Below are 17,388 nucleotides of genomic sequence, written 5' to 3'. Positions count from 1 at the left end.
GCCATGGTCACTTTTGGTCACTGTCACATTCAGAAGTGTTTTTTCAAAATTATGCATGTAAAATTATTTTGAATTGAAATACTAATTTGTTGCCCATAAATAATTATCATTGATATAATTATGATTTTTGCAGTACCTATTTCACCATTTAAAGTCCAGCCATTAATTAATTTCTTGTCAATTTACATTACTTAAACGCACACAGTGTTAGAACTTGTGAACTTGGCTGAATTAATAAAATTCGACATCGCTAATTCGATCCATCAGCGATATTCTTGGCGAATTTTATTTTGAGAGAGAAAAAAAAACTTTTCCTGGATTTTTTCATTAAAAAACTTTGAATCCGTAAAAATAGAAGGATCAGGGGAATTCCGGAATCAGTTTAAAGGGGTCACTCATAAGTTTTTTTGCAAGTTTCAGAATCTTTCTTGTTAAAAATAGCTTTACGTTTAAAGATGCTATCTGTGCCACTGCTAAGTAGCTTTATTTTCTGTTACCCACTCAGTTTTTTTTTTGAAAGTCAACCTTCTTCATGTACATACTGTCTTTCGAAACAAAGTTCTGGGTCTTATTAATAATAATTGGATAGCAGTGGCGAAGGGTACTTGTTTTATGTAGTTAGGCTAAGGGTGGAGGTAGGCTGTTGAAATCCGACATAAATAGTGCATACTAAACTTTTTCAGTCAAACGTATTTCATCATCACCCTGAATCTATCCACTGCTGGATGAAGGCCTCTTCAAGCTGCTTCCATTTCTCTCGGTTCTGTGCATTGCGTTGCCACGTACTTCCGCAAAACTTTATCATTTCATCGATACAGCGGCCTCTAGGTCTACCTTGCGGACGTTTTGTACTTCTTGGATACCACTGCATGACTAGATTTGTCTAAAGATTGTCTCTTCTTCTGGCTATGTGTCCAGCCCATCTCAAATTAAGGCTTTTAATAAATTCTATTACATCGCAAACCTTTGTCTGCTTCCTTAACCACTCATTCCTCTTTTTGTCCTTTCGCGTTATGCCCAGCATGCACCTCTCCATACCACATTGTGCTACTCTAAGTTTCTGGACCTCTCTTTTACCTAGGGTCCATGTTTCACACGCATATGTGATCACGGGAAGCACATACTGGTTGAACACTTTGCGTTTTAGGCACAGTGGAAGGTCACTTTTGAAGACATTATTCAAGCGGCCAAAGCACTCCAGCCTAGCGTTACTCTGCGAACAATTTCATCAAATATACATCCATCTATAGACACTTGTTGTCCCAGATAAATGTAGCTTTTCACCTGTTCGAGCTGAGTGCCATTCATGAGGATCTCTTTTTGGCCCGCAAAGCAGTTGAACATGACTTTTTCTTTGTTACATTTATTTTAAAACCTACTCTGTTGCTTACTTCAGCGAGTTCCTGCATTCTGCTTTGGAGGTCTTCTGAGTCTTTTGAGATTTATTTATGTATTTATTTCCATTCAACTAAAACTACAATGTGTAGATAGTGTTGAGTCATGAAATGCAAAGTATTTAAAAGGAAACAACCGCCTTTAGGATCTATCACCATCGTACAAAAATATTGAAAATTATCGTTCTTTCATTACATTGGTAAGTAGGGAATCCAATCCCGAGCCAAAATTTTGATCCCTGGATTTCGGGATTACAATTTAACGATCCCGGGATTGACGTTTTTTTCGATAGTTAATATTTTTATTTATACATACAGTATTGATAAAATCGGTCAAAAATGTCTGTTATATTTACACTAATTAAAACATTCAATGATAATATTGTGTACGTTCAATCTTGGAAATACATGGGTTTAATGGAGTAAATAATTTCTTTTATTTTGTTTACTGTCAATTCATGGTGGAACTGCATTGTATTGTTGTTTTTAATTTAATAAAACGCATTTTTTGTAGTACTTATTCCACTTTTAATCAATAGATTAAGACCGGTTTCGTCCGCCTCAGAGGGACATTTTTAGAAGTTGAAAATGTCCATCTGAGGCGTACATACACTTCACTTATATAATTTTGTACACGTAAGTACTAATTGATTGTGATTGATAAAAAATATATCCCGAAGGTTTCGGGATTATGTTTACCCGAGATTCATAGGTATTGAGAATTGTCCTGGATCCCGGGATTATATTCCCTAGTGCAGGGGTCAGCAAACTTTTAGACCAAAGGAGCCAAATATGAGTGGCACGACGTTAAAAAAAATTCGAAAGCCATACGTATATTTTTATAAATTTAATTTATTTAAATGAATTAATTACATTTTATAATTGTTTAATTATTAAGCGAAGAAGATTTCCCAAAAACTAACGTAAATATATGTTTTTATTATTGAAATTATAAATATATTTTTTACAGAATATGAATTACATACAATGTTCACTCAATGTGAACAATGACCTACCTTCCTTACATTTATTAGGAGAGTTTCTGTATGTTTGGTATGTAACTTGTAGTTTTTAATTTCAGGTGCGACTCCAAATTCTCATCGATTATTTGGCTTCTCTAAATGCTATTTATATTGTTCATTTTTGAAAAAGATTGTTCACATACATATTATGTAGACTCGAATATGAGTTAGGAAAGCTATTTCATGTATTAAAAATCGTAGTATCTACCTTATGTCGATCTTTTAGAGCGCTCCACTTGTGTTGTGAAATTAAATTGCATTTTTCTCTCTCCAAATCCTCAATGTTGGTGGCACGACCTACAAATTTGGAGCTCCATAACTCTTTGCTTGTTAAATCCACCAATAAAATTGTATTTCAAAAATGCTCGTGTCAATATCAAATGGAGAAATTTATTTGTCGACGTTTACAATGGGCGGATTTAAAACAACAAAAATCATACCTTTTTGCATCAACCATGACGGAGAAAAAATTAGGTTCGCGATAATGGCATTATAAATAATATAATAACTGTACAAATCCGTGATAAAAAATTTTAATTGTGAATTTTGTAAAAATTGTGAATTAGGAATTTGGCAAAGAGCCGCACACCAATACCCAAAGAGCCGCATGTGGCTCGCGAGCCGCGGTTTGCCGACCCCTGCTAGTGGTAAGACGTATCAGCGCATTTTTTGCAATCTGTGTGTACCTTCCTATTTCTTCTACACATCCACCTTTTCCACTAATGGTTGATCCCAGATATACAAACTCATCCACTATTTCAAGTTTTTAGATTGTCAGCGTATGACTAATTTGTGTTTTTGTTTTCAGGTGATCTTCCGAGACCTCGTAGTAAAGGTGAATACCTGTTCGTGATAGCACAGCTTCTGTTTGGGCTCATGCTGTTCGCGACAGTCCTCGGACATGTGGCGAACATCGTGACGTCGGTCAGCACAGCGAGGAAAGAGTTCCAAGGTAAGAAGCTAAAACAAGTTAATAATATATTTTGGAACTTTCTGCGAAAATGTCTGCTCAAATGGGAACTTACTTCTCTACCGCACCGTGGGTACTTCGGTAGTACAAAATCGCCTAAATCAGACATGTCTAAGTACTCATGCTGTGATTTAGCACATTCTCTAATAATTATTGTCATTCACTAGTTTAAACAAACGTATTATATTTGGCCAAAGATACTGAAGTATTCTAAATTAAACAAACATACTTGTCTTTCATTGTCAAAAAGAAATAATCAATTTTCCATTTGTCGTGAAATGATACATTTTTGGTACTTACTGCATGCATCCTGATACTTACACATTATCATTAGTGACGAAGCCCACCAAAAGTGGTAGCATTTAGCCAGCAACTAAACAATGACTTCATTGTTATTAAAATAATGCCAATGCGCCGTTTATCGACAACGCGTCCAGAAGCGGATAACATAAAATAGCGCGCGCCCCTTTTTCTTGCTGTGTTCAATAGGCTTTGACATATTTTGACAACGTAGTATTTTCGTTAATTTGTCCCACTGAGTAGCCAAGTAACGCGTGAATTATGGGGCGAGCGGGCACAACGCTTCGCCAAAATCAGTGTGCAGTTGTATTTTCGATGATTCACATTCAATATGCGCGAGCGCCCCGTTCGCTTGATTCAATGTGCCCGGCGCCTTAGAGATGGGAAAACTAGTCGATTTTGAAGACTAAGTATACTTACTACCAGCATAAAAAAATACTTAGTATAGAAACTTGTTCTAAAATACTTACTAGTTTTTGGAATACTATATAGAGCGTTTGGCGTGCGTAAAAGTTTCATACTCAACTGAAACTAAAACCAACTTCATGTTAGTATTTGAAATACGTATCTGCTCAGGGAACTCAGACTTTGTATCGGCTTCAATAGAATCGCTAAAAATATGCTGAGCTCTGCTTGTTGAATAGTCCCATGTATTATAAAAATTTAAACACATTTTAAATTTATGAGTTGTTTTTCTGTTAGGTTATAATATTCTTGTTAACAAAAATTAATAACAATATTTTTTTTAATTTTAAACATGTTTTGAGCGGTCATATAACAATCCTAAGTCTATGCGTCATCTCACCACTGTGCTGCGATACAAAATTTATGACCTATTGTTCATACATTCAAATGCAATAGACTAATAAATTAAAATATACCTATATTCAAGTGCTATTTCGTTCGCGCGCATTTAATGTCAATAGTGTTGAAAGTGTACCAACTGGCGAGTGCACAGAACAGCGACTCGCGATGATATCATCACAAGTTTTTTGGAATAAATTTATCGGGCCACACATACTGAGTATGGGTAGTTTCATCCGAAACTTGAGTACACAAACTGGTGACGGTATTTCCAACTCACCTCTAATTCTCATACTTTTCAATGAGTCTACTACGCGTCGATAAGAGAACTACGCCTCAGTTTAAAGCGTGGGAGTCCACAAAAAGTATATTTCATCCACTTCTTATATGGGTTTTCTCGTGGTTAATTTGAAAATGACTTTCACATTTATTAGCCGATAAAAGAAATAAAAATTGGAATAGTATATGCTTCAAAACCTCAATAAAATCATATTATACTACAATTAAATGTGTAGAATCTTTTTTAATTTCCTGACTGAATTCGACGCGTTGGATATGCCTGGCCTAAAGGAAAGTAATTTAACACCAAAATTATCTATATACTAGGAACTAGGGATTCCAATCCCGGGATCCCGAGCTATTTTCGATACCTATGAATCCCGGGATTGATAAACATAATCCCGAAACTTTCGGAATTGATTTTTTCTATCAATTTTTATGGAAAATAAAATAAAAATGAAAATATAACAGAAAAAATACTTTTAATAACAAATAACTACATAAGAAATAAACTGAGTTTGAATGAAGTTTGATTTCTACCCAAGTGTAGGTAGCCGATTCATTTTATCTTTTCACATAAATTAATAAAAATGAGAAAAATTGGAAAAAACAATGCTTCGCACTTTTAACAAAGTAATTCCACCATGATCTCATATTATGTGTTACGGCAGTTTCATATTTAGCTGACTAATTAGATTAATGAAGCGGAAAGGCCATAAGTACACCATGATTATTTGCCTTTCTATTTTAAATCTCGCTAATCCATTCATTAAGTCTTTACTATCAGAAACAGCAATCTCATATTAATTCACATTATTATTTATATTACAATATTATTTATTCCATTAAACTTATGTATTTCTAAGATTGAACGTAGATATACAATATTAACAAAAAATGTCTTAAATAGTATAAATTAGATGATTATACTAGATTTATTTTTGACCGATTTTATCAATGTTATTTGTAAATATAAAAATTTTATATTAACAATGGAAAAAAATGCCAATACCGGGATTGTCAAATTGTAATCCCGAAATCCTGGGATCAAAATTTTGACTCAGGATTGGATTCCCTACTAAGTACCACAATGTCTCAGGGTAGTATAATAAGCTATGAGTTATTCAAAGCAAATAAACTAATGATACTTACAGTTTTTTACTCAATGGACACATGTGGACTAATCTTTGGTATGATAATTACCCGCTATTAACTTTTATAAATGATAGTTTATAACAAATTTACTTTATAAAATATAAATTTTTACACCTAATAAATGTAGATAATAGACAAAAAAAAATCGTAGAAAATATCTAAAATTATTATGCCATTAAACCATACATCATTTTAGATATTTTATAGACAGAAGTATATTTTTTATAGATTATGGTTTGGTTAGGCAGGGCTTAATGAATCAAAAAAAACTAAGTAACCAATAACGTATGTGATATGTATTCTAAATTCAACAAAAACAAATAAGTTTTTCTTTTCGACCGTGTCCGATCCTAATAGGATCATAATATGGGCCTCCACAGAGCAGAGGTTTGTATTAACAGATTTTTGTTTTTTTACAAGAAATGGATGTCAGCCACTTGCTCAACCTATCAGGTCCATACCCTGACTCACACACAAATTGAAAAACAATATGTGTACTTGCCAGACCCAGGATTCGAACCTGAGACCCACGGCGTGATAGTCCAACGCTTAAGCCGCGCGACCACCGTGGGTGTAGGTACGGCTTAAATGTGTGTACTATTTCGTTTATCGAATATTGTCGAATATCCTTAAAATATTATGGTTTGATTTGGGCAGGTTTTAAATGAATGTCCAAAACGAACCATCACTATCTGCAAATTATTGTATTCTTAATTCAATGATAATAAATAACTATGACTGACAAAGTTTAGTGTGCACTATTTATGTCGAATCTTAAGGTTATACTGGTCTAAAAAGATAGTGACTAGGCGATGCGCGGATTGCGGATCGCGGGTGCAAATGACGAAAGCCGGACGAAATATAATCTGTCATAAAAGTTCAACATACGTCCTTTTTATGTTATGTTTATTATTATATTCGTAATAATAATAGTATATTCATTGACATGTTTTCTTTTTTAAGTACATACGTAAAGTTTTTTAGTCATCTTAACACGATTTAAGAATATTTTCATCCGACGCCATGACAAAACGAATCGACGTCCAGACGCTGCGATTATCGCTCTCCGAATGGCAACGCGGCCGTAATTTCGTTCTACATACAGTTGAAAATTATTTGCCGTTTCACTTATGTACGCTCTTAACAGTTTACCTCCAACCCTCACCACTATAAATATATAATAGAATAGATCAGAATTATTGTTCTTCTGCATGGCACATGACAGAGACGCATTTGCCAAAGTATTCAACAACATCGGCCGAGGCTGACTTGAAATGTAAAACAGAGGAAGTCGGCGTATACAATTTTATAAAGACGTTAGTTTTAAAAGATTTGGAATAATGTACCTATTTAACTTCTAAAACAAACTTCTTAAAAATTCATTCTCATTGGAAAATTATAATAAATTTACGGGAAAAGGGAGGCTCCATTAATTAAAAAGGCTTGTTCAAAACTGAAAGCCGAGTTTGATGGATGCTAAATAATTTTCCGGAAGGCTATTTATCAGGATCCGTTATCTTAGAAAATTCTCGTTAATATTATGAAAAGCTAGGACAATCGCTGTTAATAAAAGATAAAAGGTATGTACATGGAAAACTCAAAAATATACCTGCGATTTATACACATATTTATCTTAATGTGGTCCAAATTAAAAGGGAATAACATATAATACATATTCACACTTAAATTAACATACGTAATTATTCTGAAAACACACATCACTGTGTAGACATTGATCAAAATTGGTGTGGAGTGGATTCGGACATCTAAATATAATTTTCAAGAGCAACCTCCAACTGTGTCTTAAGTTTCGAGTATTTAATCAATGTTTCATCATCAATCAAAGTGGGACTGGGACAACTGGACGCCAGGACAATTGGACGCCGCACTGTAGAATGAAATAAATAGACGTTCTTTACGATTTCATGTAGAAAGTAGGGAATGAGTCACGAGGAATTTATATACAACGAAACTTAGTAGTTTCATTAACTATTTCTTTTATTCAACGAATAATTCACAAGAATTAAGAATGTACAATTCTAATTATTGAACATACATAATTCTTAAAACACTCATGAGAAAATAATATATCCAATAGAAAAAATCTTTTTCAAAAAAAGTAAGACACCCGGCAGGAATCGAACCTGCGTATCTTGGGCATCGCATCCTGCTATAACTGCCATGTTTAATTACGGCAATTTTAACTATTGGCCTTATAATACCTGCTCACAAGCGCCGATAGCTCAATTTGAAGAGCGTATGATTGATCAGAGATGGAGTAAAATCTTTAAACTCAGTCAGAGGCGGCTCTCGTGGTGCAGTGCGTACAACTGTGTACCCGGTCAAGACACACAATATTTATGTGTTTTTCTCAAAGCCTGGGTGCTTGTGAGTGTTCAAAATTACTAACAACCACCTTGTACGAAAAAGCAAGGACATGGTAATTATTAATTCTAAATAAAAAACTCAGTCAGAGCTCACTTTGAGCGTAGCATCCTCAGTCTATTTTAGGGTATTTTCTCCCAGGGCATTCCCAGACAAAATTAAAATAGATGCTTCACACGCCACTGTAGGGTTCCGTGATACGCTCGATTAAGACCGAGTGTGGTGCAGGGCTGGTTTTGGTTTTGAGGGTTTAACTTCAATGATCAGAGATTATGTACCTATTCTAAATTCAACGAAAACAAAAAACTAACCAGCACCACCTGCACATTGTTTTCTTAGTTCAATGAAAACAAATAATTAGTATGACTGACAAAATTTACTGTACACTATGTATGTTGGATCTCCACACCTTACCTCCACCCTTCGCCTATACATACTTGTAGTTGCAGAGTGATAGCGATCAAATATCTATTGTTTAAAGGTTTCAAATTACTCTGCAGTAATATATTCCCAGCGAATCCATTTCCAGTAAACAACTGAGCTAGATCAGCAAGTCAGTTGGCAAAATTAGAGACGGTGTATTATTACATCATATCACAGCACATTATACCACTACGGTGTATTAGCCGAATAATCATTTTTCATAGTATCATATTTTCTGACAACTGTAATAATAAATAACATTTCATTTCGCTACTCGATTTAAAACGCTGATTCTATAATTAGTCTAATATGATTATGTACCAGAATTTTATGTTAATGTGTTACTTTTCATTGTATAAATAACGAAGAATAATTTATCTAGATGTCACTCGAATCCAAGTACTTAGCTCGTAACTATCATGTATAATATACTATTGTACCGATACGCTGCTAATAAATCTCACCCTGCTACATCGTAGACTTCATTATCATCATCCTCAACCTACACATCAAACACCACACTAGTGACCCAACATACTAATATAAAAGATAACTATTTTGGAAATGAATATTCCTATAAAGAAGACAGTTATTTAGCTGAGTAGACTCTAGCTAGACGGCCATAGTATGTGCTTAGTTTTGATTTTATAACTAACATTCAAGTTTCCAAGATGTCTGCCAACTTTGAATGATGTGGGGCTTTGTTTGGATTCGCAAAGTTTGCTATACTACGTAAGAACTGCTGCAGCTCTTCAAACATCCGTATAATAATATTACTCGCCCACTTACTTTGTATACGAACGTAACATAGATATAACTTACTAATTAATTTACCACGTTTTTATTAGCTCGTATTCTTGTTTGTCCGATACAGATTTTTTCTTGTGTGTCCAGTATAAATTTTTTCTTGTTTGTCCAAGATTTGTGTTGGACGATTGAAGATTTTTAACTAACCAATTAGCTAGATATTTGAAACTTTTAGAATATATCAGAACACGGCGACAATGCATTATTTTAATACTTTTAGCCATTTTTAAGCAGAATTGAATTCATTTTCAGTTGATTCTGTTTTGTATGGAAAGTTATTATTGTTGGTTGCTAAATGGGTCCTAGCAACAAAATTATTAATATATACGTGCGTTACTATGGAAATCAATATGAAATGTCAAAATGACATTTCAGTATTCTATAGTTATTCAGTATTTCTATCAAGTACAATAAAAAGTTTTTATTAATACATAGAATTGTCAAGTGTATATCATTCAACAGAAAATTTAAAAAACGTGGCATATAAAAAGTTCTTTTTATCTTATTTTTACTTCCTTATAATAATCTAACTATCTGACAGTTCCCTCCAAACCAAACCACCCCGCACTACACTCGATCTTAATCAAACGTATCACGACTAATGTCCCCTGTAAGGTGTGCTTGTGTGCGCGCGCACACCTACCAAAGTGTGTCCGCACACATGTTTTCATCCCCCGCACAGTCTTCACACAAAAATATTATAAAAGAAAGTTTCCTTTACCAGATTTCAGTTTTGCTCGAATGTACGAAACCAATTCTTCAACTCATTTTTCGAAAGGCGAAGGTCTTTAGTTTTTTTTATTTACTTTTATTTTATAAATTATCGTCGTTAGTTTTATTATTTTATACAAAATCACTGAAATTAATAAATACCTTACAAATATAAATTTTAATGAGTGTGTGTTTGTGGGTTGGTGGTGTAAATTTACCGCACCGGGTGACACCAACCCTAGTTACGCCACTGCTCAGATGCGTTATATAATAAAATAATTAGAGGGAACTTTGATCACGAGTACCTTACGTTTGAATGTGAAATATCACCAGTTTTTTACACTTGGGAATATCTCAAGAGCAAATACCCAAGACTGATAAATTAACAAGAATAAATAATTATAAAAAATTTACATAGTCTCAAAAACATATTATATATTTATGGCCATTTTAAAGTTTGACAATTTTTCTATATAATCAGTCTTGAGTCTTGTTAAGATCAAAATGAATTGAAACTAGTAAATTAGTTGTAGATAAATTTCTCGTCTACTTTCTATATAAAATCGTAACGAACGACTATTTATTTCATTTGACAGTGCAGCGTCCAATTGTCCTGGCGTCCGGTTGTCCCAGTCCCGCTATGAGTACTGGAACCAAATATTGATTAAATACTTGAGACACAGTGAGAGGTTGTTCTTGAAAATTACATTTAGATGTCCGAATCCACTCCACACCAATGTTGATCAACGTCTAAATTCGTCATACACACCACTAGGGATTCCAATCCCGGGATCCTAAGCTATTTTCGATACCTATAAATCCCGGGATTGATAACCATAATCCCGAAACTTTCGGGATTGATTTTTTTATCAATTTTTATGGTAAATAAAATAAAAACGAAAATATAACAGAAAAAATACTTTTAATAACAAATAACTACATTAGAAATAAACTGAGTTTGAATGAAGTTTGATTTATACCGATATGTAAGTTACCGATTCATTTTATTTTTTCATATAAATTAATAAAAATGAAAAAAAACAATGGTTCGCACTAATAACAAAGTAATTCCAACTTGATCTCATAAGTTTTACGGCAGTTTCATAGTTGGCTAATTAGATTTATGAAGCGGAAAGGCCATAAGTACACCATGATTTGCTTTACTATTTCAAATCTCGCTAACCCATTCAGTAAGTCTTTACCATCAGAAACAGCAATCTCATATTAAATTCACATTATTATTTATATTACAATATTATTTACTCCATTAAACTTATGTACTTATTTCCAAGATTGAACGTATACAATAATAACAATAAAATGTCTTAAATAGTTTAAATTATACTAGATTTATTTTTGACCGATTTTATCAATGTTATTTGTAAATATAAAATTTTTATATTAACAATGGAAAAAAATGCCAATCCCGGGACCAGTCCCGGGTTCCCCGGATTGTCAAATTGTAATCCCGAAATCCCGGGATCAGAATTTTGGCTCGGGATTGGATTCCCTACACACTACCATCGGACACTACTTGATATCATGTAACTAATGGACTTGATAATGATATTGAATTAACTTTTTATCCTGCCATTTAGAATATCAACGTGACACTGGACCCGTTGTATAAATAGAATGAAATGGAATCTTTTAAGGGTTGAAGAAACTGCACAAAAGAGAAAATAAAACTAAGGGAAGGAAACACGGGGTAGGTACATACAATATTTACTCTTTATCTTCGAGAAAGAAATACAACCCGAGACGAAGATAGAGTCAGAGCACACTGTCTCGTTTTTAATGCGGTATTTTTTGTTGGATTATCGTTAAAATTTTGTGGGTTATTATATTACATCCCCATGGGTATTTAGACATAGTACACCAAGTTGTTTTAGAGGGTTGGTATAATATGGTTTCTATTAAGGGGGGACATGCTCAGCGTACGTCAAAATGAAGGTTTTATGCTATTTTCAGAGCATAATCCTGGACATTTCTTAAACGTTGTAGATAATCTATTTATATAATTTTGAAGCTTTATTATCCTTTATATTTATTTTAAACATTTAATGACTGCATAAAGTATTTTTATTACATAAAACAGTATTCTTTAAAACCTCTCGCTCTAATTTTTTAGAATATAGTAATATTTCAGTACGTCCATGTGAAGTGGTGCTAAGATTTTTTGTATTTATTAATTTTTAAAAGTATTTATAAAACTACTAGTAAAATTTATGTCGACATTATTATAGTGAAATATTTACGATAAAAAATTATATTGATAATCTCTGTGATCCCAAATTTGACAAGAATTAGGCATTTTATTATTCAAAAAATGGGCAATATTTACACATTTTAAGATAATTCTAAAGATACTGATTATAAGCTATGTTTTTGACCATTCAAATGTGATAAAAATTCTACGAATAATATTTGCTATATAATAATTATTGACCTAAGAATAAGGAAGTATTTTTTTGAAATACGCCATTTCTATTGGCATTTCCCAGTGGCTAAGCTACAACATACGGCCGTAGCCATAAATTGACAAACGACAAATAAAGTAGGGAATAAGATCATGGTAACGCGCGTCTTTGAACATGTACCGTTTTTAAAAAATATATATAGATTATCTACAACGTTTAAGGAATGTCCAGGGTTGTGCTCTGAAAATAGCATAAAATCTTCATTTTGACGTACGCTGAGCATGTGGGCCGTTAAGGTTTTCCTTAGACAAATATCTCTCGTTTCGAAGCATACAAATAAAAGCCTCGACGTAGGTTTAAAAGATTAATGTCTCATAGACAAAAATAATGATAAACTGCCTTGCTGAACTAAAAGTGAGATTAGTCAATGGCAGCAATCTCGTTATACATACCACCATCAATTATTAACATTGTGTTATCCAAGATAGACGTAGTTAATAAACCATACATACTGCAGTCCGCAATTTATAAGAGATCTTTATTTAGCTACGTATTTTTTTCGACTTATACGAGGTATACATGAGAACTCTGCCATTCTGGACTCTTTTGACCTGTGCGTCCCTGATAACTATCGTATAAATAGAGAACATAAGTAGTTTATTCTCCCAATGAGCAGAACCAACCTGTTGGGTAATGCCAATTGGGAGGGGATAACTATGTTCAACCAAATTGCTTCGGGTGTTGATATATTGCACTTACGTGAGACGAGTTTAGGGGGACGCTGCTTTATAATTTTTTAAAATAGGGTCTCCTTAGAAAACTCGGTGTACTTCTTTGAACTTATATAGATGTATAAATGTATTTTCACTGCTTTTGTATGTTTATATTATGTTCTTTTTATATTTTCATTTTTATCGTTTTTAATAATTTTCTTCTTTATAATAATGTTTCATGTCATGTTTTGAACGTCTTAAACTTATAATTTGTAATGTCCACAATATGTTAAAAAAAAATTGAAATTTCCTATATTCAACAATTAATTCACAAGATTTGAGAATGTAACATTCTATATATTGAACTTACATAACTTGAAATATTATATAGATATATAGCAACTAGAAAAATTACGACCCTCGGCGGGTTTGAACCCGTACATTTCATGTAGGACCTACTAATTAAAATTATAGTTCAAATCCGGTCGGGCGTCGTACTATTTTCAAATGTGATTTTTATCTAGTGGGTATATCATGCCCCCCACATCCTGAAGCGGGCCCCCAGGCTAGGATCTTTAGCGCGCCCCCCCCTACCTATCGCTAAGGAAAAAGGCAGTGTAACGCTCCACAGTAGCGTTTTCCAAATGGTGTACGCGGTAGAATTAATGTGTATCTATATTTTTAGTGTTTTTTTTTTTACATATTTTAATACATCTTTTTGAATTATGGAGTTGTCGAGTATCGATACACAAATAAAAATTGTATCACAAATACATAATTTTAAATAATAACATTAGTGAAGTAAAATACCGCCGCAGGCGATTTTTTTTACTATTAGAGAGAAATTGTTATGTGTATTTATATCACTTATCTGGTCGACTCGCCATGCAGGGCCCTTCCTGAGTCCGGGCCCCCAGGTTAGAGCCCTGTCAGCCCCCCTTTGTGGGGGCTTTGGGGTATATTATATCTGAGGTGTTTTCAAGTTACCTATGTATATTCAATAGGGGTAGTTTTTAACCCGTTCCATTCGAGTGCCATTGGTGAGGATTGCTTTTGGATCAGCAAATCAGTTTAAAATTACTTTTGTCTTTGAGACATGTTATCTTTAAACGAACTTTGCGGCCTTCATTTGCTAACTGCATCCTGTTCTGATCTGGGTAGTTTGCAAAGACAACAACACGACTTTTCGTACGTTTCACGAATTAAACACAGGGCATGCGTCGTCTGCCCTCAAATCGGTTTGAAAATGGCCGCCATTTTGTGATGAAAATACTAGCGCACTGCTATCCGACCGGCTTGGATTTCTGTTCAACACCCCAGGAGGCCAATCCCCGAATGAAGCACTGAAAAACACGTCACTGAACCGCTTCAACTGAAGCACGTAAAATTTTTAGTTTTACAGGAAATATTGTGTGTGGAATGGATAAACGAAATATAAGTGCGAGTGAGAAAGCATTCAGCATGCTTATATCTCATGTCCATGCGTTAGAGTAAGATAGAAAGTAAACATGTCATGACGGAACTCTTGTCAATTTCATGGAAATTAAATAACATTTTTATCCATTTTGGTAATGACTTCATATTATTTAATCAGTAGGTACTTACCGTTAACGTTGCATGATTAAACCATTCATTGTTGAAGTACGTAGCCAATTAATCTTTAAACAAGCTAGTTACATCTCCAATATAACAATATTACAACACGGAATTTCCGTTGTATTTTGCAAACAAACACATGTCGTTCTTTCTGTATTACAAAATCACAATAAATATTTAAATGAGAATTTAAACACAAAATAATACTTTCAGCGGTAATAGTTATGTAAAAGATAGAAAAAAATAGATTAGAGAAGCCCTCTTCAATACTACGTACGAATTTCTGAAGTTTAATAATATGTCAAACGGAGAATTGCTAGCGCCTCTACCGCCAAAGCATGTGTAGTTCAATGCCGTACTGCAGTCGACACTACCGGTTGAGTTTTAATATACTTCGTTGAAGTAGGCTTGCGCTTCTGTTGCGCAACCGGTCATAGTGCTTCATTCGGGAATTGGTATCCTGAGCTTCGTATTTATTCAGTAAGATTCGGGTGATTTGTGCAGTTGCTTGTCAATAAATATATTTATTTGAGTCTATTGGTAGTCGATGTTAAGAATATTTAATCATATTGGATGTATATTAGTATTAAAATATTACGATTTTTTTGCAAAATGTCGACTGAAATGATGACAATGAATTTTATTGAGGAGTATAGAGCACATTGCGCATTATGGGATATAACCCATAAAGATTATACGAGGTATATTATCTGACTTCACGAAATGAAAGCTGTGATGAACAAATGTAGACACTAAAATGGATTCATCTCCTCTGCGCATGCACTAAGCTTCTCAGTGCAAAACCAGAATTTAAAAGTTGAAGAAGAATTGGGTGATGAAGTGACTAAATGTGGACTTAGCTAATGACAATTAGACTGTTCACCCAGTCAAGGCACCTGAGTAGATACCCAGCTTTGCTGAACCAAAAGAAAACATCATCAATGGCACTTAAATTGTGCATGTCAGCAAACACGTCTATCTCGAGCAACAAATTTATTTCAATTGACTGTGGTATGTATGAAGAGGTTGCTCGGCTGCTCGCATGGAGTACCAACTGGCATGGAGTACTTTTGGGTGCCTAAATAGTAGGTATCTTCAAAGGTAACCTTACATTGTTTCTAGGATTTTTTTTAATATTATATTTTCCAAAAAGCTTGTGATGCTTTCTGCGTGTCGATTATGGTTCACCTTTGATTGTACAACCTTTCAATGGCTGAACATTAATAAAAATAGACCGTGTGCATTCGGCCTAAGTTGGTCCCTTTTTCGTATTGACTTGTAAAAGATAATTTTCATCCCTACACTGTTAAATAAAAAGGGTAGATTCGATTACACGCTTTCCTTTATAACGATATCTTTTTTAAATTAAATATTCATTGCCCACCCTACAGGAAGTACAACGTCATATTTTATTCACATAACGTAGAAAAACTTTTAGATTTTCTTAATATAATTTTATTCTTTTTTCTTTTTTTTTTAGTCCATGCCCGTTTCTTTACCCCACGATAGCCACGCGGCTTAAGCGTCCATATATAGCGTCGTGGGTCTCAGGTCTGAATCCTGGGTCCGGCAAGTACACATATTGTTTTTCAATTTGTGTATGAGTCAGAGTATGCACCTAATAGGTTACAGTGGCGAATGGTGGAGGTAGGCTGTTAAGATCCGCCAAAAACAGTGCACATTTAACTTTTTCAAACATACATATTTGTTTTCATTGAAATAAGACTACAATTTACAGATAGTGTTGGTTAGTTTTTAAAATTCAATTAAACCCTGAGAAACCAAACCATAATAGATAATAGTCAAAAAATACATGTCTATCTATAAAATATCTAAAATTATGCAATTAAATCATACATAACTTTGAACATTTTATAAATAGAATAATATTTTTTATTTATTATAGTTTGGCTTAGTCAGGGCTTATTGAAATAAAAAAAAATAACCAACAATATGTGTAATATGTATTTTTAATCCAACGAAAATGAATAACTATGAATGAAAAAGTGTGCACAATTTTGTCGTATTGCCCAAATTAGACCAAAACTATAATGGTTTCGTTTAAGCATGGTTTAATTGATTTTTAAAAACTAACTAACACCATCTGTAAATTGTAGTCTTAGGCATAAAGCCCATTGACGCAGCGAGTGCGGCGCTCGCGCAAAATTTCTACAAGTGGCGCGTAAATCATCAAAAATACAACGTAATCAAATACGCCAGCGCCCACTGGACTTCACGATGCCTTGCGCCCCGCGTGCCGCATGAGTCACCGTTTTTCGCTTCTCGGCGATACGATTTAATGAAAATACAAAGAAGTCCATTCATTGAACACGGCTACCAAAATTACGCTGCTTGAGGCCTCGTCGATCGACGGGCGAAAAGCAATTATTAAATTACAGAGAAGTCATT

At 33.9% G+C, this 17,388-nt stretch overlaps 1 protein-coding gene across 1 annotated transcript in view; it reads left to right on the top strand.

Moving 5' to 3' along the window:
- LOC147068877 (cyclic nucleotide-gated channel alpha-3) overlaps positions 1–17,388 on the top strand; it is a 590,082-nt gene that overhangs the window by 454,539 nt on the left and 118,155 nt on the right. Inside the window, exon 8 of the mRNA XM_085951461.1 lies at positions 3,225–3,368. Within this exon, the coding sequence (XP_085807587.1) occupies positions 3,225–3,368 (144 nt within the window). The remainder of the gene's footprint in view (positions 1–3,224; positions 3,369–17,388) is intronic.

This window comes from Rhyacophila brunnea, unplaced genomic scaffold, assembly GCF_057557595.1.
Source record: "Rhyacophila brunnea isolate RB1 unplaced genomic scaffold, BYU_Rbru_1.0 scaffold_24, whole genome shotgun sequence".
Lineage (NCBI taxonomy): Eukaryota > Metazoa > Arthropoda > Insecta > Trichoptera > Rhyacophilidae > Rhyacophila > Rhyacophila brunnea.
The sequence above is the reverse complement of the archived record's forward strand: the minus strand, read 5'-3'. Positions and strand labels throughout refer to the sequence as shown.